This window comes from Chaetura pelagica, unplaced genomic scaffold, assembly GCF_000747805.2.
Source record: "Chaetura pelagica isolate M959 unplaced genomic scaffold, ChaPel_1.0 scaffold72, whole genome shotgun sequence".
In the NCBI taxonomy this organism is placed as follows: Eukaryota; Metazoa; Chordata; class Aves; order Apodiformes; family Apodidae; genus Chaetura; species Chaetura pelagica.
In genome coordinates, this window is record NW_009952560.1 from 3,247,988 (window position 1) to 3,267,568 (window position 19,581).

General features: G+C 41.9%; 1 protein-coding gene across 1 annotated transcript; it reads right to left on the reverse strand.

Annotated features, from left to right (window-relative positions):
* Positions 1-8,753: 8,753 nt before the first annotated feature.
* TRPV1 (transient receptor potential cation channel, subfamily V, member 1) lies at positions 8,754-18,287 on the reverse strand. The gene is made up of 15 exons (XM_010009079.1): positions 17,979-18,287; positions 17,490-17,656; positions 17,044-17,196; positions 16,521-16,661; positions 15,740-16,038; positions 14,959-15,135; positions 14,063-14,224; positions 13,675-13,770; positions 13,004-13,074; positions 12,147-12,312; positions 11,323-11,389; positions 10,607-10,923; positions 9,924-10,051; positions 9,556-9,671; positions 8,754-9,013 (listed from the first exon to the last, which is right to left on the reverse strand). The coding sequence occupies exons 1-15, from the start codon at positions 18,278-18,280 to the stop codon at positions 8,847-8,849; spliced, it is 2,529 nt and encodes an 842-aa protein (XP_010007381.1). The 5' UTR covers positions 18,281-18,287; the 3' UTR covers positions 8,754-8,846.
* Between the last annotated feature and the right edge of the window lie 1,294 nt (positions 18,288-19,581).

The window sequence follows — 19,581 nt, forward strand, 5'->3', positions numbered from 1 at the left end:
AATCTTCCTGAAAATACGTAAGAACATCATGTGCTGCAGAGAGGTGGTGTGAGCCTGAACTGAGCTATTTTAAGGGCAGACTTAAGAGTCAGGAATAGAGAGGTAGAACTACACTAAGTCAGACCTATGTAAACATTTTCTTATAGTTTTAATCATTAACCTCCTTAACTTTTATGTTCCCAGACCTGCTCCACCCTGAGATTTCTGACATGGCCAGCATTTTTCAGAAGCCATGGAAGGTTTTGCAACAGGCTGCAGAGCATTTTGTAGAGTTTTACAACAGTTACCACCTGCTTTAGTTACTACCAGAGATGCCATAAGGGTCAGGAACATTAATAACTAGGCATGCATCTCTATGAAAAATGACTTGAAAACATTAGCTTTGCACAGTTTGCACAGTAGGAATAAGCAGCAGAAGCCCTATTTGGCATTCATTATTTTGTTTTTCCAGTAAGTGCTAGACTCATTAGAAACTAAAATGAACAAGATGAAGGAAACCCCAGACGGGAGGGATTGAGCATTTGGAGATTTGTCATCTGACATCAGCAAGTCAGAGCTTCCTTTTCTGTTCTGCTGATGTGACATGATCCCAGTCAAACGTGCATTAGAAGTTCTTCAGATTTTGTATTTGATTCTATCATTTTCAGTGCCCCAACAGGGAGTCACTAAGGAGAAAAGCCATTGCCTAAAAATCTGTTTCAACATTAACAGGTAACAGTGAGGATAATTGTAAACTTCTTATTGTCAGCATTCCCCTCCCCAAGCTCCTTAAAAATAATCCACAGTTTAAGTATTAAAATACTGTGCATGCCAACTACCAGTAGCAGCCCAATTCCCCTGAGCATAGTGTTTAATTGATTCACAAGATTCTTTCATGATTTTTCACTGTGGAAAAAGTATATTTAAATTTTCTTTGTTTCCTCAGAGTTGTTGATCTGTTGTGGAAAGAATCCACAAGATATCCTATTGAAATTGTGGTTTTAAAAGAATGTGTATGCATTGAATGAGAGTAGTATAGTTTGTGTTGAAAAACCACATGAAGATGTATTTCTGACAAGTATGATAAGATGGGTAAGATGCTATTATTTTCCCCATAGCTTTCCCAGCTAACTTTTAGCCAGAGAGAGATAATGAAGGAAGTAGGAGAGAACAGGAAAGGAACAAGAGTAGGGTCACAGTGCTGCCCCAAGTAGCCTTCAGAAATGGGGCTTTGCTGCCCATTCTGTTTTAAGAGTGTAAATGCTGCAGCTGTTCCACAGGGGGTGATATTGTAGCAAGGCAAAGCCTTCCTGCTATCACTGGCTGGCTAATATTGAACTCTTGATTCTAGGAGTCAGATTTTCTGAGTACATATTGAGTCCCCAGCACTGAGAGGTTTCACGTTACTGACTTTTCTTTAGTCAGTCACCTCCCTTGCAATAGATCTTTATGCTCCCAGAAAACAGATACATGTCACCTCATCTTAAACCCACAGGTCCTACAGCACTTGCCTTCACAGGACATTTTACATAAACTTTGTAAGGGAAAAATAATGCTTAACAGATCAGTGTTACTGTCTCTCATTCTGCCCTACAAAAGAAAGGAAATCTGCAATCACATCCAATTCCAGCTAAATTCAAAGGGATGCACGTTGCTTTTTAAAGGCTGCTCTTCTGTTTTCACAATATTTCAACCTAAGTATCATGCCAAATGAAAAAATCACCTTTTAATATGCATGTCAGCATTTCCCCACCTTAGACACAGGAGTACATTCAGTCAGTTCTGTGAACCATTTAGGCTTTTTTAATAATTACACCTGAATTTCACCAAACTGTTCCTTGCTTTATAGCTTAGATTGAAACAATATTGTCCATTTCACACTATTTCTTTAGCTATTCTTACTCTGAGAGGTGAGAAGGGACTTTGAAGATCAGCAAAATTCTGGACTGAGCTTGTGTTTACCATGCTAATGAGACATGCACACTGTGCTGTATCCCAACTAACTAATAACAAAAATTTTCAGAGACTGCAACTTACAGAATTAAAATAGGTAATTGAAAAGCAGTCAGGAGTATGATAACTCCAGAAACATTCTCTCTGATAAAATGTTCTCCTCATTCCTCCATTCAAAGTTCAGTTTGTTCTAGGATCATATCTGTGTGCTGCTACACAAATGTATGAAGAGCCTTTCACCACTATTGAATAGCACTTGCAAATATTTTAAAATTAGGCTCATAAACTGTGAGACAGATTGTTTTGAGCAGCTGAGCAACAGAGAAATGAATTAGCTTGCTAAGTGTTTGACTGTCACCTACCAGGAGACATCCTTGTGGAAAATCATTCCAGGAAAATAGTGAGATGTCACTTACCAGTTGGTGCAGCCCAGACTGCAGGGACAAGTCAGCCTTTTTTAGCATTATTGTTATGTACATTTGCATAATATACATGCCTGGAGATTTTATTCCCCAGAGATTCCTGCCATCAAAGGACAGTTCCATTCACAAAAGGATAGAGAAGAGTTACTGGAGCCTCCATCACAAGTATATTCCCTGCAACTATGACACTGTGCAGCTTTTTCTTTTGCTGAGGGAAAAAAAAAAAAAAAAGAGGGGAAAAAAAAAAAAAAGCCAACAAAGGAAGATGAGCCCAGTGCTGAAGGAACTGCATTTTTGTTGGGACTGCCAAAATTCCCTGATAGCCAAGCACCCTAATTATTTCATGTTACCCCAAACTGCATTTTCTGGACCCAATTCAAGCAGCTTTCTCCACCTGTAGTGCTGAGGGCCTGAAACTCCTGCCTGTCACAATGAGCAATGCTGCTCATGACACTCCTCAGCCTGTCTCTGCATTTGGCTTCCTCTCTATAGCAAGGCTTGAGAACATGAATATTCTGCATTTGAGCAGCATTGCACAGAGCAGTGCTCATGGCTGACCCCTGGCTAGAGCTCACAAGGGCTACTCTAATACATACACCAAGAGAATAAAAGTCTCATCCTTTGTCTCAGCTTCTACCTACTCCCCCTCACAGAAGAAACAAAGCAACTTCCCTTCCTCCCTTATTATACTCTTTCACCACCTCTTCCACCTGCATCTCTCCAATTCCTGCACCTGTGGCCACTTCCTTATGCAGGGGTGGGCTCAGTCACCAATGAGTTGAAATCAGTGCAGAAAAATCAGCTTCATGTAAGTGGCATCAGTATTTGATTTCAGGTCATGGTTATCTCTTCTCTTGGCAGTCACAGGAGACTACATAAGCACATGATAATAAGAGATGGGAAGAAAGACTGTCACTCTTTTCCTATATCTATATTTCCTGTATCTGGCTGCTCTTAGTGTCCCCTGCTCCTCTCAAGGCAAAAGGTAACAGTGCAAACCTACAAAAAGACCTTGACCAGTTAAACTCCCTTGACTTCTTGTCCCTGTCCTGGGTGCATGTGCCACCTGCTAGTGCCACAAGGCACAGGCTACATGGCCAGTGGGGAGGCTCTCATGGGAGTTTAACCTTCTGAGGCTTCTAATGGAGGAAAAAATAAAACCAGTTCCAAGACCATGAGACAGGCACTTTTTACTTCTAGTGGTTCTCACTTTGCAGTCACCCAGGAGGCTACTGTGTCTCCTGCATGAAACAACTTGTAACTCCTCACTGAGGTCTTTCAAACCACAAACTGAGCCTCACAGCCCCAGCCAGGTCAGGGCTGTTCTCTAACAATTTCAGCATGAGTTTGTACCCTTGGAAAATCTTCAGTTGTGGTGCATGGTTTCTGGTAATGCTCAGCAGTGCAGGGGAATTGAGCAATATGAAAATGCCCCAAGGAATACACCTGCCCTACCTTTATGCTGCATTTTTTTGCTCAGCTCTGTACTGCCACTGTCTGACTCAAGCATTTTTCAGAAGGTGGCCACCAAAACTGGTGAGGAACATTCATGTTATAATAAATTCAGGTTGAACTAATAGTTTGGTAATTTGATTTTAAGAACATTGAACCTCCCTTTTAAAAAGGAAAATAATGTTATCTGTCTCATCCATCTAAGTCTGGGGCATATTTCTTTCCCCCTCCCCCTCCAAAGATCTGGTTAGACCTGTAAAAAATGTAAGGGGAACAAAAATTCACCCACTGTCAGGTCATACACTGACACCTAAACTTTGTATCAACTGTAGCAGCATATGAGATGCTCATTATCTGCAACAAAATAAAGCCCCTGTGGGCCCCTTCTACTATTTGTCAAACTCCTTCTGGGAAATGTGAAGTAGAATTGAAGGTGAACATCTACCACCTGAAATCAATCCTCAGGTACTTCAATTCCCCAAAACAAGAGAGCTAAAACCTGCAGGTCCCATATTATCTCTTCAGAATACATTTTCTGTCTCAATTTCAACCCATTATTCTGATTAAAGCCACTCTTATTATGCAAATTATCTCCTCACTTTGTCAGTGCTTCAATTTTCTGTTACTCAGTTCTTAGCTAAGATACAGCTAACTGCTTCCATTTGTCCTTGCAAATCAGTCTCTTGAGAACCCTCTACCTGTTTCCAGCCCTAAACTCCACATCTCTATCTCTTTCTGGTAATGAAGGACATTGTCTTCCTTGGGTCTTCCCCTATGCCAATTAAGCACTCTTGGCTTTCCACCTCTAACAGGAACTGAAGACATCTCTTTTCTCTAGGTAGTTCATTATCCACATTCTATTTTGGAGTAAGAGGAACTGTCTGGGCAAAACTGCACTCTCAGCTTGGAAACAAATTACTTTGACTGAGTGACATGACTTAAAACTGGCCAAGTGAGTAGGAGACTTCTTTCCAGTTCCTGTAATTGGGAGTTGCTCTCACTGGCTGTGGAGCAGCCACCTGACATGGCAATTCCAGGTGACATGAGTTTGCATATCAACATTCACATGACTAAACTGTTGATTTTAAAGGCTGATTATAACAATGACTGAGAAGTACTGCTCTTGATGACGATGATGATGATGAAATAAAACCTCAGTGATTCTGTAAATGCCCACATCTCCTCTTGTCCACTCATTGCTTGCCTATTGAAACAGGAAGTGTTACTAACAGTGATGTAACTCTGCCACAGCATCACAAACACACCAGAGAGGGAGAAGTCCAGTGAGGTCATTTTCCCCTCTTTCCCAGAGAAACAGAGTAGGCCCCACCATGTCTTTTGAAGTACTTCATACAGTGCAACATCTGGTGTAGGAGAAATTGTGTTCATGTTTTCTCTATGGAAACTATTCCAGAGCCAGAATTAATCCCAGTCTGCAGGGGGTGGGTGGTGGAAAGCACTTCAGAGTTCTGTGACCACAGCAGGACCCAGAATATTTATGCTGCATCTGGCAGAGTCAATTAAGATCTCCTCCTCTCAGGCCCTAGTAAATCCATGCCTGTTGCCTACTGGAGCAAGAAAGAGTTGCAAGAAGTATCCTTCACTGCAAGAGGATTCTCTCCAATGTACTAAAACATACAGGCTGGTGCTTCATATCCAGCACACTGGCTGACAGTGGGCTGCTCTGAACATCAGCTTGGCTGGGATTTTTCAAGTACATGGATTTTTTTTTTTTGAGTTTGGAAGATTTACCACAACAGCTTGTTCAAAAACACTGTACAAAACTCCTGTTGATGGGATTTTAAAAACTCCAAGCATCAGAATCTAAATCCACTGGCTTTACCCCTTGTAAGGGTACTGGGTTGGCAGGACCCCCTGTGTTTTGTAGCACAGCAGCACTTGCTGGGCACACATCTTGTGGATTTTTGAGTACTGACCCAGTGAAGATGCCTGAGTAATGTGCTAGTGGGATAAAGATGCCACAGAAGAGTGATAGGATTAGCTGGCACTTGGCAAAGGTAAATATGATTGTGCATAATTAATTTGATCAGAGGAAGCAAAGCAAAGCAAGACAGTGGTGTCTGAGGGTTTTCCTGGGGCAAGTGGATTAAGGAGTAGCCCAGAGGGACTAGGCAGCAATCCCCCAAAGGGCATGGGGGCCCTCTTGTGGGCCCTGGTGTCTTCTGTGGACCCCACTAAAAACTACCACTGTGCTGCCTGAGAAGAGATTAGCACTAATGTTTAATCAGGACAAGGGCTCTCCAGACTCCAAAGGCAGCTGTTGCAGAGAGCACAAGTGCACACAAACAACAGGCTGGGTGGCTCCAAGTTTCTCAGGTAGGATATACATTTTTCTCAACTAATGCAGAAATTAGTGGAGTTTGAAAGACACAACAGGTCAGTTTACATGGCTGACTAGACATGTTCCAATGTCTAGTGTGCTGTCTCCCAACCCACACACATCTGCAGTCATTGCTAATTCCAGTTGTCATTCACAGACAGGAGGTGAGCACATCAACACCCTTCTCTTTTGCTTTTGAGCCAGTGAGGTTATTGGGAGCTGATGTATATGCACAGTTGTTGAACCTGGTCATTTCATATTAAGCACTTAGTGTGGATGCAAATTAATGTGACTAACTGTGAGAGGACAGATTTTTACCACCTGCATACCTCCAGGAATGGCACGGGAATCATATACTGTTTCTTACTTTGTACAGTGGGAAATAATTACACAAACTTCAAACCAAGACAACTCATTGAGTGCTGAAGACATAGATGCTGCAAGACCATGCAAAATACATCTGCCAAGGTGAGCAGAACATCCACCAAAACCATCCAAGTAAAGATAATTTATTGCAAAGCCACAGTCCTCCTCACCCAGGGCAGGTGTCTAGCATAATAAAAGGTGCTGGTCCTAGCAAAGCTATTCTTGAAGCATAAATACTTCCTGACAAGCCACCTCTCTTCCCTGGGAGTTAGATGCAGCCCTGCACTGTGGGAGTGAATCTTAGTGCTCCCTGTCCATTCAGAACAGTATTTCCCCCACAGGCATCCCACCCATTGCCCCTGAGCACAGATACACTTTCATTACCAAAAGCAATCCTATGCACCCAGGTGGAATGAAGATTAAGGAAGTAAACTGTGGCAAACAGAGCCCTGGTCTGCTGAGACTGAATAAATGTGTGTTTTTCTGGTCAGCTCCCTTCTAGATTTATTTTTAATGGTTTTAATAATAAATTATTTCACTGTCTCAGACTGTTTTGTCTACTTAGCTGTTCTGGTGGTGCAGATGGACTGTCTCTTGCCATGTTCAGTGAAGTCTTGAGTGGAACCCAGAGAGACTGTTACCAACTGTTTAGAGATGCATCTTTGTAATGGTATGAAACTTAACTTGCCTACTTCAAACATCTCTTGTGGTTTCCCCACCCAACAGAGACAAAACCTGTCGGATTTAAATTCTGATTTTTTTTTAAGCAATTCTTTCAAATTCTTTGGCAATTTTCTCTGGTTACATCCTACAAACTCTCTGAAAATAAAATTACCTTTGTCTTGAATGATGTTAGCAAAAGAAACAAGAATTATTAGCCCTCTAGATGGTGCTACTATTTCAAATAAAGCAGCTGGATGCTTGAAGACTTCGTTGGAATATATTGTTGTAGTACCTTAGGAGAAGGGAGCACTCTGAGAAATCCTGAGCCTAGGAAAAGAACTGACATTAAACAACCCTAGCAGTGGTAGCAGTGAGGGGCAGTGTGTATGTAAATGTACTAACTGCTTCTCTTTAAGAACAGTGAATGTTTCAGTACCTTGCTAAATGCAGAAAAATTATAGGTATTGATGAAAATTATCTTTCAAAGGCTGGCTCAATTTCTGTGTCTTTGATTTGCAATTTTCCTAATAATTTGCAGCTGACCCATCCAGCACACCACTTCTCAAATTCCCTGACTCACATGAATGTTCCCTGACCACTGCCCTTGAACGTGTCACAGGTCAAGCATGACAGGTTTTCCCTGGCAAAGGCTGCACACTCTGACCCAGTTTCACAGAAGCACTTCGGCACAACTGTCTTTCAAGTGCAACCACAGAAACACTGCACAGAAACACTGAAACCCATGGTTAAGAACCTTGATGGCTTAAAGGATAGTTGTATATGGACCATGTTTTGTGCACTAAAGGCTGTTAAGTCTAAGTGCTTTAGTGACACATAACAAGGAAAGAAGGTAAAATCATTTACATTTTCTGCCTGACACAGGTCCAGCACTGAAACACTGGGCCAGCTGTCTACAAGACAAATCTTCTTACCCTTAGTTCCTTCCATTTTTCACCAGGGTGCCAAAGTTCCTACTATTCTTTTCTCTCTTTAGTTTCAGCATATCTGCCTATTTTCTCTCAGATACTTTTCCTGATTCTCTCTGTTAGTCCAGCCAGATGGATTTGCAGCACCAGATTTCTTTCCTCCTGTTGTTGCTGTCAAAGTCAAGAAAAAACCCTTTGATTTCAAGATTATTATTGTTATACATTATTATACATTTGACCTTCAAAACATATATTCTCTATAACCACCATCTCTTACTTTGTGCAAAGTTCATCTGTTAACTAAATAAATGTCAAATTTGGGATCTTGTTAAGCCTTCAGTCTCAGTAACAATAACTGTGAATTCACCTTACGAAAAGCTGTGACTTGTGGGGAATTTTCAATGTATTTATTTATAAAACAAACCAGCAAAAAACCCCAACTATGGGAACTGTTTCTAACAGTTCATGAGACAGCCTAGATGCAAGTATCTAGCCAAGGAAATACAAACCAAGTAGTATAGACAGTTTCTTGCAGATTCATATTAAAAACAACCATGAAGACATGAGTTTAAACAACAAGTAGTTTATTTAGGATACTTAATAAATCCTTGCACACAATAATTTCTTAAGTCCTCTGACCTTTTTTCATAAATCCCTGTTCTTATGAATTAACTGCTGTAATTGCCCTGCTTGTGAGGACTAACAAAGGCAACCAGAATTAACCTTCTCAAAAAGAAAATAAGATTAGACTGACTTTGGAATTGATTCCTTCACTGTCTCAGAATCTTCTGGCTCATAGTAAGGTTCCAAAATAGGCCTCAATTTGACTTCTTCATGTAGTTTTTGAGCCTCTTCTCTCCTGCTTCCATCTCTTAAAAGTGGAACCAACGTTTTCCAGTTTTTCCCTGAAACTAAATAGGCAAGGAATGGTTAATTTTTTTTCTCCTGCACAGAAACAGAAGAAAATACACAATTTGTTTAAATAGGAAGCTGATGAAGGAAGAAGAAAGATGCAAGAAGAAAGGATTTTGTGTTGGTTTTGTTTTGTTGTTTTTTTTCCTCTCTATACGTTTCCATGAGTTTTCCATATTTCAACTGTAAGTTCAGCAAAGACTGATCATATGAGTTGGGAACCTCCAAAGCAGCTTCTTGGCTACTTGGCTGCCATGGTGCCCTATCCCATCTCCTCAGATTATACACATATTATCTGCCTTGTAAAGTCTACAATCAGAATGATGAATCTATGGGGCTTCTATTTCAGAGAGTAAAACTGCTATGGGAATGATAAGCCCACTTAATCACAGAATCCTTTACATTTTGTGCTGACTGGAAAAGCCATTCACTGAGCTACTGCCATTAAGTGCATAAACTCACTGCCCTCTAACAATTAACTGATATTGCTTCATCACCAGTGTGTAGTCCACACTAGGATTTAGGCCCCTGAAGCCCTCACCTCTGCCAGGCTTAATAGAAAAACTGAGATTTCGTTTGAGGTCCCCAGAGTACCCAGGGTCTTCATTGATTATGCCCAGATTGGTATTCCACGTGGACCAGTTCACTTCATCTACCCTGGGGAGAGAACAATAGAAAAATAGCTATTCTAAGGATCATCAGACAACTCCAGGATGAGTTTATATTACAAATTGCCAGCTCTCAAGCCTCAGGTCTGACTCAGAAAACAGATTAAACTGACTGCTGTAAGCAGTGTTCATGCACTACTTTTCAGAGCACTCCCATGGGCAAGTTCTGCTTCCCATTACCAGATCCCTTAATGTTGTTTCTCTCTAAAAGATTGTTCATTCGACAAATAAAACAGGTTACCTAAAGCACCACCTGTAATCATCCTGGCCATCAGGTGTCACCCCCACCAAGACTTTCTTCCCAGAGCGGAACGAGCGCCTCACACAGTTCAAGTAGCTGTTTTCAATATCCAAGATGGTGATGGCTCTCTACCAGGGAGAAGAAAGCAGATCACTGAGAAGTTGCTGTTTCAAAGTCATACAAATCCTGAATTCTGCCTTTACTTTAAAAACCTTGAGATTTATCCTTGTCACCATCCTAGACCAGGCATTGTAACCATCTCTGAAGCATCACAATCTGTGAATACGTCATCAAAAATGCTGAATTTCTGCCCTGTAATTAGAACTAAGAAGTTCCCTTTCTTACCTCAAACAAAAACTACAGTGCTTTTGAGAGGCTGGTAAAGATTGTTTTTCCCTTTGCATAATCCCTGCCTTCATAGTCTGTCTAATTCTAAATTCTGTCTAATTATTAAAGTACTTGTTTTCTTAAATTCTGAACATCTGTGGAACACTGGAAACACCTGCTCAGGCAAAACATCAAATACACATGGAAAGGGAATTAATACACTTTTTTGGGGAACTATGCAGGAGAACCAGAAAGAAGCAGTGACCTGTTATTTAGAAACATGTCAGTTCCTAGAGATCTAAAATTTCTTAGGATTCCCCACCCCCTTGGCTAGCAGCCTCACAGAACCAGTGTACCTGGAGTTTCCAGATGCTCTTGCTCTCCTGTGCAATTTTGCTCACAGTTTCCCCCATCAATGCGATGAGCATGTTGAGCAGGAGTATGTACGTAAGGATGACATAGAGAACCAAAAGGATGACAAAGACAGACTTGAACCTGTAGTTCTCTGTGAACTCCAGGTCCCCCATCCCAATAGTGAACTTGAAGAGCTCCAAGCAGGTGTAATACAGGCTATTGTAGGACGTGCGGCCTCGTTTCGTGTGGCAGCACCGGGCGTATTCAGAACTATTTGTGTCTTGCCCCTCATTGTCATCTTCAATTAAAGTCACCACAGCTGTTGGAAAAGAGGAGTCACATACGTAGGATAAAAACACAATTTGAGCTCATCATTCCATTGCAAGCAATGAAAATGAGCATAAAGGCAAGACCTGTTATCTTGACTGTCTCCAGTGCTCTAATAAAATATTCCCCATCACTGACTCCCTCAGTCTTGCCTCAGCTTTATCGATATAAAACAGGATGACTGGTTTTCCATTCAGCTTTGCAAAACCATTTGACACCCAGAGATGAAAAGCTGTATGAAATTACTGCACATAATTATGATGATGATTTTCTTTTTTATAATTAGGTGAATTTGTTGGTTATTAGCTGGAAATAGCAAGTCTCAGCCACTTGAAAAATAACATTTTCTGAGATCTTTTAAGAAAACAGAAAGTAACTCCAAGTATATTACCTGTAGAAAATCCCAAGAGGAATACTAGATAGACAAACATGAAGCGACATAAATCTCTAAGGATCATCTGCAACATGGAAACAGAGTATTTTTATATTGCTAAAACTTGCATATAAACTGCATCAGAAGCTGTTGAAAATACTGCTTCAGCTCAAGGTGTTTGCTGTAAGTTGCTGTTCATGCTTTAAACTATTGCTCATCCTGCTGAGATAACCAGCCTCAGTATAGAAAACATGTTTGTCTGCTATTCAAACAACAGTTTGCACACACATGCAAGATACATGCACCACAAATAGTTTCATCTTTGTGAATTTAAATCACATTAAGACAGTTGTATCTTTCTTCCTCTCCCAGGCTAGCTGGCTACATCAGCTAGAGAGGTTTATTAGCCAGCTGCTGCCTATTAGCTAATTGCTTTGTTTGGTAACACTTATACTACACCTAAAGAAGTTTCCAACTGATAGAAAAGCTGTGCCATTTCACACCAGAGCAGCCTGCACTGTTCTCAGTCTCCTCTCATTCATGATTCATGCCCATCCAGCTATAGCTATTTTAAAGCATGGCACATAATAATATTAATATTAATAACAACAACAACAACGACAATAATTTTAAAGTCTTTTTATAAAATATATGGATAAGGAACAGGAGTTTTTTTCTGCACAACTTAAATTGCATCTCTTCACTCAAAAAATAATGGCCCAGTATAGCTGAGTGACATGAGACTTCCCAGAGGAATCATGGAGGTAGATATGGTGACTTATCTCCTAGAAATGGGGCTGTTAGCAACACCTTCCTGAGGCCTTTCTGGCCACTGGACTGACCTTTGCAATCATGACAGAGTAAATGCCCATCTGCTGGAAGCCACGGGTGTAGTACAGCATGTTAGCCCAGCCCAGTGCCAAGGAGAAGACCATGGAAGCCACGTAGAGTTCCTGGCCACAGAAGTACAGCACCACAGAGCTCAGGAGGAGCAAGGAGTGAACAAAACTGAAAGACAAGCATGGTCTGAGTGCAGAGTACTGAGCTGGCCACAGCTGTGGGAACAGGGGAGCCCCATAAGGTACACAGCAGCAGAATGAGGGATTTTCTAAAACACAGAGGAGCTCTGTCAGACACTTCCATTCTTCCCTTCATTCTTTCCCTTCTCAAGTCCTACAGTTCCTCTTGCAAACTCCTCAATTTCCCCACATACAAACTTCTATAGTCTCATCTCTGCCCTTTCTTGTGACTAGAGGGAAGAAAAGTTCTTGAAAACACTAATTTCTTCAGCATTCCCTCTCTTTCCATGAATCTATGAAACTGCCCTGTTAGCTGCACCCCAGCTGGGAAGAGAAAAGGCCCAAATTATTGAGAGGCAAAGCTCCCTTTAGGAATGGGAGGATTTCTGCACATCCAAGGAATATACTTGTTTGCAAGCCCAGCTGGGACATCTATTCCTAACTGCTGCATGACACAATCACTGAACTTGTAGACACTTAATTTCCTTTACCCCCAAAGGAGATTACAGATCCAGACCCATTTTGTTCAAGTGCTAGGATATCCACTGGCAAGTACTTTGGAAGGAGCCAGGAAAATCTAGCAAAGCATCTACCTATTACAAGTGGCTTCAGCCAAAGCAACAGATTTCACACATTAATTTGTTTCATGTTGAAATGTAATCAAAGATACTGGAGCTTACAAAAGAACCTCACTGTAGCTGTCAACTATTAGTGTCTTGAACGACGGGCGCCTCTGCATGAAATACTGTATCTGGAGGAAAAAAGAAAAAGGAATAAAGGCCAGGTTTGGATCCAAGGAGGAATTAAGTATCCCATGGAATGCATTAACTAAGTAATGATACCTATCCCAGGGAGGTGGTGTCTGTAGAGCATCTCACATGAACAGCTCGAGCACAACACTGGCACAAGTTCTAGGGAAGACTTCCAGTAACATGAGACTTCTTGGTGTCTCTTTTGGAGACAACAACTTATTCAGCCCCTGGTTTGAGGACCATTCACTGTGCACTCTCCATTGGATGCCAAGAGGATGCAGGAACTTTAGACTAAGACAGATAACCTTTGAGAGAGGCCTGGCTGTTTGCAATACCCCATTCTTAAGCTTTGGCCAGACTCATTGCTGAGATGCTCATTGACTTCTAAAGATAGTTCTTTCTTATACAACAGATAAAATTGTATCTTAGCCTGTGGGCTCATTAGCAACTTGAGAACTCCTAATTAAGCCAAAGATTTATAGCTATTGACTAAAACATGGACTATCCTAGCAGCTAATGCTAATGAATAGGAAAGGCATGTTTGGTTTCCTCCTACATCTACCCAAACAGCAACAAAGAAAAAGTTTAAACTATCTTACCCCTCTGATAAAAAAATAGAGACCTCCCAGTACACTCAGGATCTCTCCAGTAACTCGAAAATATTCCCCCATGGTGTGACCAAAAGCAAAAGGAGGCTGTAAAAGACAAGGAGACAGATGTTTAAGTGGAACTGGAGATAGGAAAGACTTGGCCTTGCCAGCAGCTGAAAGCAACTACATTTCTGGGGTAACAGGCTAAGTTTCTGAAGCTGTTGCAGCAAGGGGGCAAGATTGGGAAGGAAGGAGGGTCAGAAGGAGGGTCAAAGTCTCCCTGCCACCTTCAGGAAGGAGGAAAATGTTGATGTTGGGAGCACACATGCAAATGGGAGGCAGATCTGAGATACCATGCACTGGGTGGTTCCCCTGATATATGAGATGAGTAACACACCTTTTCACTCTGTACAGGTCTGTAGTAAGCAGCTGCAGTGAGGATGATGATGTGCATGGTATAGACAAAGAAGTTGAAGTAAAATAAGTGTTTGACAAACCGATCCCACTTGTCCTGCAGCAGCCTGTTAAGGGGCTCCACCAGCAGCATCTCGTGACGGTTCTGAGCAGAAGGAGAAAGAGGAAAAGGTTGATGGGACCAGTATGTACTGGGCTTTGAAAACAGTAAATGATACTCATCTTGGGCACTGCAATATAAAAAAGACATCAAGCTATTGGAGAGTGTCCAAAGGAGAGTCACGAGGTGGGGAAGGGTCTGGAAGGGATAACTTATGAGGAGTGGCTGAGATCACTTGGATTATACAGCTTGGAGAAGAGGAGGCTGAGGGGTGATCTCATTGCAGTCTGTGGCTTCCTCATGAGGGGAAGGGATGGGGCAGGTCCTAATGTCTTCACTCCTGTGACCAATGACAGGACTCTGGGAAGTGGTGAGAAGCTGGATCAGGGGAGGCTGAGGTTGGATATCAAGAAAAGGATTTTCACTCAGAGGGTGGTCAAGCACTGGAACAAGCTCCCCAGAGGAGAGGTGACAGCACCAAGCCTGCCTGAGTTCAAGAAGCATTTGGATGATGGTCTCAGGCACATTCAGTCCCTGGTGTGATGGGCTGCCCTACACAGGGACAGGAGTTGGACTTGATGATCCTGATGGGTCACTTCCAACTCAGTATATTCTATGATCCTATGATTCAGCAAATGTTCCCTCTAGTACCCTTAAATTCAGGAAGGGAGATTATTGTTTTCTAGAAATGAGACAAAAGAAGCACTGTGTGGAAAATGAAGCTCTTCCCCAGCAGTGCCCTAGCCTGGGAATAAAATGCCAAGGAGGTGCATACTCACTGGTGTTTCACTACTGTAGGCAATAATCTCAAGCACTGAATTTTTCTCACAGGTGTCCACACAGGACAGGTCATAGAGAGATGAGTGGACAGGTCCATAAGCCCATTCAGTGAACTTCCGAGACAAGTGTCTGCACTCGGGATCTTTGATCTCCCGTCTGAGGATGTATGCAAAAATCTAATTGCAAAATAACACAACAAACACTTCAGTGCTAATGGACTTCTAGTTCCTCACAAGACAGGATGGCTAATTTTTCTCTAGTTTAACTGTGCTGAAGTCAAACCACTGGAGCACTGCAGAGATCAAAGTCTGAAGTAAACAAAATTAATTTCCTCGCTGGGTGCTGGGGGATGAGAAATACAAACACTGCTCACAACTTTCCACTGTCTGTTTCAAAACTGCAAGAGAGAACCAGAGATGTATGTTACACATCTCTGAGCAGTCATTTGGAATGGGGACTGCTAGAAGGAGAGTTTTATCAGCCAGTCAAAAGTAGAAGGCCTCTAGCAGTCCAGATGATAGCAGAGACCCTCTTTCTGTTTCCATCCAGGCTGCCTTGCACACCAGTGGTAGATGAATAATGCCAGCTGGGCACAGACACACACACTTCACAGCCTTTAAGGATTATGCAATTTTGCACGTTATAATGCAGCATCAAATCCTCTTAATTAAAAGCCCCCAGTGACAAGCAGTGATAAAATCTGTCCTGCATAAATGTTTAGCATGCACTCTGTGTAACTTGATACAGTGATGAGACAACTAAACACATTTGCTCACCTACCCCTATCTTCCCTGTTTTGGCTGCCAGAGTTAACGGAGTCAGCCCTTTCTTGTTGGCAAGTTCTTCCAGCTTCAGGATTGGATTAATCTTGGCACCAAGAATCAATATGTTATTGTACATCTTGGTAACGAACTTGGTATTATCCTTAGTATTATCTGCAATCTCCACCAGTGTGTGCAGGACCATATTGCCCATGGAGTCCTCAGCAGTGATGTTGGCTGCATGGTATGGGTTCTCCAGGAGGAACTTCACAATGCAGAGCTGGTTGGTGCAGGCAGCCAGGGACAAAGGCAGCTCCCCTGCAGGCAAGCCATAGGAATGAGTGGTCAGGAAGCCTTTGACTACATGTTCATAAACAGAGCAAAGATCATGTTTTTGTCTTTCACCATGAGAAGAAGTGACTTTCTCTATCTGATATAGCACCAACACATGTGGTAGCTGTTAGAATAACATTTTCTTTGCTTTAACTGCACCACAGAAACATGGCTGCTTAAAAAAAAGCACTGACAGGACAACCAATAGAAGGTTAGAACCTTTCCAAGAATACAGTGCCCAGAAAACCAAGGGATGCAGACACCAAGCTCACCCTGAACACCAGCAACTACCAACTGTGTTTCTTTATAATCTCAGCCTTTGGGAGTAAATATTTGACTAAAGGGTGGAACAGCCTATCTGGTACTTCTGAGCCTCCAGTCCCAGGAAAACAGGATTATTAAGCATCTTGCACTTGGGACAATGCTAGGATAACAATCAATAAAGTCCATACTGTGCTCATCCCTACCAAAATAAAAGCCAGGTTTCCCTTTGATTTTCCTGAAGAACTCTCCACAGGCTCTTGCATGAACATCTGCTCCATTCTGGACCAAGAGCTTCACCAGGTACATGTTCCGTCTCTCAATGGCGATGTGAAGAGCAGTCTGGCCTACAGAGACACCCAGCAGAGAGAAACCTTCACCATTTAGCACAGAATGAGAGCTGCCAGGCACCAAAACTCATTCAGCTCCATGTAAGGTGGTGGAACTAAAATATTTGCAGACTAAAAAGAATATAACAAAAAAAAAGATGGCACAGACAGCAAATGCAAGTCCCCTGAACTTGCTGTTAAATCAGTGTATATAAAAATGGCAGAATATTGCACCTAACACTAATAATCAGTGCATCCAAACTCAGGAAATCACACACTGGATCTTTGGGGTGCTGCATCCTCAAGCATAAGGCCTCAAGCAGAAGACTGAGAGCCCTGCCTAATCTTATCTGCATTTTTTACTCCTAAGAATGTTCACTGTAGCAGCTGTTTCTCTTACCCTTGTAGTAGTTGTCAGTGTACTCTGCATTCACAAACTCTTTCAGAGTGCCAGTTTTCCTTGCAATATCCAGCAGCAAGGGAATGGTATCATTTTTCCCATCATGTAGATTCAGCATGGCCTTCAGTAAGCAGGTTTTCCCAGTTTCTGGCTCTGTAACACAAAAGACTGCATTTATCTAGAAGTGACTACAAACCTACCATCCACTCCCAGGCAAGCAGGAATTAATGGGGTACTTTTCAAAAGACAAGAAAACTCATTCAGGGTTTCACAGAAAATTTCAGCTGAATTCTCCTGTAACTTTCCAATCAATTGCACAATTACTAGGGCAGCAATGGCTATTAGAGGACCTCCTGCAGACATTGAACACAATTATGGCTTTTTGTTTTCATCTCAGGAGCACTAATAGAAGAGGGCAACTTGAAGTATGTGACACTGAAGAATACCTTTGAACTCATCATCTGTGAGATGTTTCAAGGTTCTCTGAAGGTAGAGTAGCAGATCATCCAGGTCCTTTGTGTTGCCTTGGGCTACAGCATCAAAGATTCTTCTGCGATCATAAAATTTGAATGGTTTTTCTGGACAGCCTGTGATGGAATCTGTAGACAGGTGCCTAACAAGGGTAAATTTCAGTTACTTAAAGTCAGATACTTAGCAGGCTTTCTCAGTGATGTCCATTCCCTGAAGAGTCCCAAGCAAATGAACTAAGGTCTATCACAAATTTTGGGCAAAATATCCATGGCCTGAATTTTCAGAGATGCCAAGAGACAACAGCTATTGTCATTTTCAGATGCAACACTCCTCTATTTTGGCATAGAAAATAGTGAAACTGAAAAAACAGGCACACCCACAGAGAGAATAAATGCTGCTCTTGCAAGCACAGTCTGCAGCTGTCAAACTGTTCACTATCAACAAATCTTACAAGGCAAACTTACTTGCGAAGTTTCCTCCTCTCCAAATTGGCATGAAATTTGATAAGAGAAGGTGCCACCAAGTGATCTATCTGGTAAAATGAGTCCATGGGAGCCATGTCCTTGTCACTATCACCCATCACGAACCGTCCACGTCTTGCAAAGATGTTACTCTTGGGTGGTTGCACCTTGGTGCCCAGTGTACCCTGGAGACTGTCGGGCACTTCCAGCATGGAATCCTCCCCATCCATGGGTTCATCTGTCACATCAGATTCCTCCATGTCAGAACTGCCAAATTTCTTCATCTTCCCAAGAATAGAAGACATGATGAGCAGGCAGTCTGTGAGGAGCCACACAAACACAAAGTCAGCATTGTATGGAGTCACAAGTTTCCTTATGCTTAGGGCTACTTTCCAGAAACAGCAGGGAACTGGATTGGTTCCTCTCATCCCAGCAGAGATACAGATGGGCACATATTCTCCAAGCCCAGAGTTGGAGCAGTTTAATAGGTCCATGCTTTTTGTTACTGTCCCCACTGCCCATTTCAGAATGAAGAAAGCAAGCCAGAGTGTCCCAGAGAGCTTGCCAGCCACCTCACTGCAGAGCCACTTCTGCTTAAAACTAGTGCCTCATCCTCCTCCAGCCGTTAAAGTCTGAACAACCTCAAACCTGAACCATCTCTGCTTTTCTTCTCTAATTCCTAACTGTTTTGTGCCACAATACATTATCAGGTTTGTATCAGGCTTGTACCATAGCAGAATGTCCATGATGCTGAGCACAGCTAGGAAAATTATCACTCACTAGCTTTGCCAGTGGTAGATGAAAATTGGTGTACGTGATTCTTGGGAGATTAGTGCCACCTTAAACATGAGACAGAGAGAGAGGGAAGGGCTACCACAGATGAGAGATGACTTAACATCTGATCTACAACCACAAAGAATTTGACACAAGTTAACAAATACACTATAGTGGAAGTAGAAGTCTTTTTTTTTTTTCCCTTCCCCTTTCTTATCAAACTTTTAACATTGGTCTTCATGGCACCGAATGCAAAATATTCTGGAACTCCAGCAGTGGAGACAGGAATGCATCAAATTTGAACTGCTGCATAGCTGGCTTTTGGGGAACTGAACAGCCATAGAAACATCCTCAAAAATCCTAGATTGCTTGGAAATCTTCTGGCTTTGAGCACAGGAGTGTTACTAAAGCTTTATAAAGTCTCCCATTATAAACCAAATTACAGTGGTCAGTATCTCTGTATATTCAGTGTGAAAGCAACATCATCATCATGGTTCAACATCATTTCTCATCACAAAAATATTTAGAGGGGTTGTTTACAAACCTACATTGTACATTAAAGCTGGATTTTCAGTTCTGTGGGACCAGCTGATATTTACATTAAGGGTCACTTACATTTTCCTGTGCAAGTAGGATGGGGAAAAACATTTTGTCAGGCATTTGCATTTTCTAGAATTTTGTACTATATACCTATAAAGAAAACATCAGTTTTCAAACTTGCAAATTTAGGGTTACTGGAAGCAAAACAGCCTCATACAAGTGAAATACTAATGACTGCAGTTTAACTCACTGTGTTCTCAGAGGTCACCTTTACAGGTTCTGTGTGTCCTTA

Excerpts from the sequence above, each read along its gene's own strand:
- TRPV1 (XM_010009079.1), bottom strand. The coding sequence starts at position 18,280 with ATGTCTTCTATTCTTGGGAAGATGAAGAAATTTGGCAGTTCTGACATG. Across the intron at positions 16,662-17,043 it reads CACTGACAACTACTACAAGG|GCCAGACTGCTCTTCACATC; the intron begins GTAAGAGAAACA and ends GTGTCTCTGTAG. Across the intron at positions 12,313-13,003 it reads AGCTACAGTGAGGTTCTTTT|TTTTGTTCACTCCTTGCTCC; the intron begins GTAAGCTCCAGT and ends CTTGTCTTTCAG.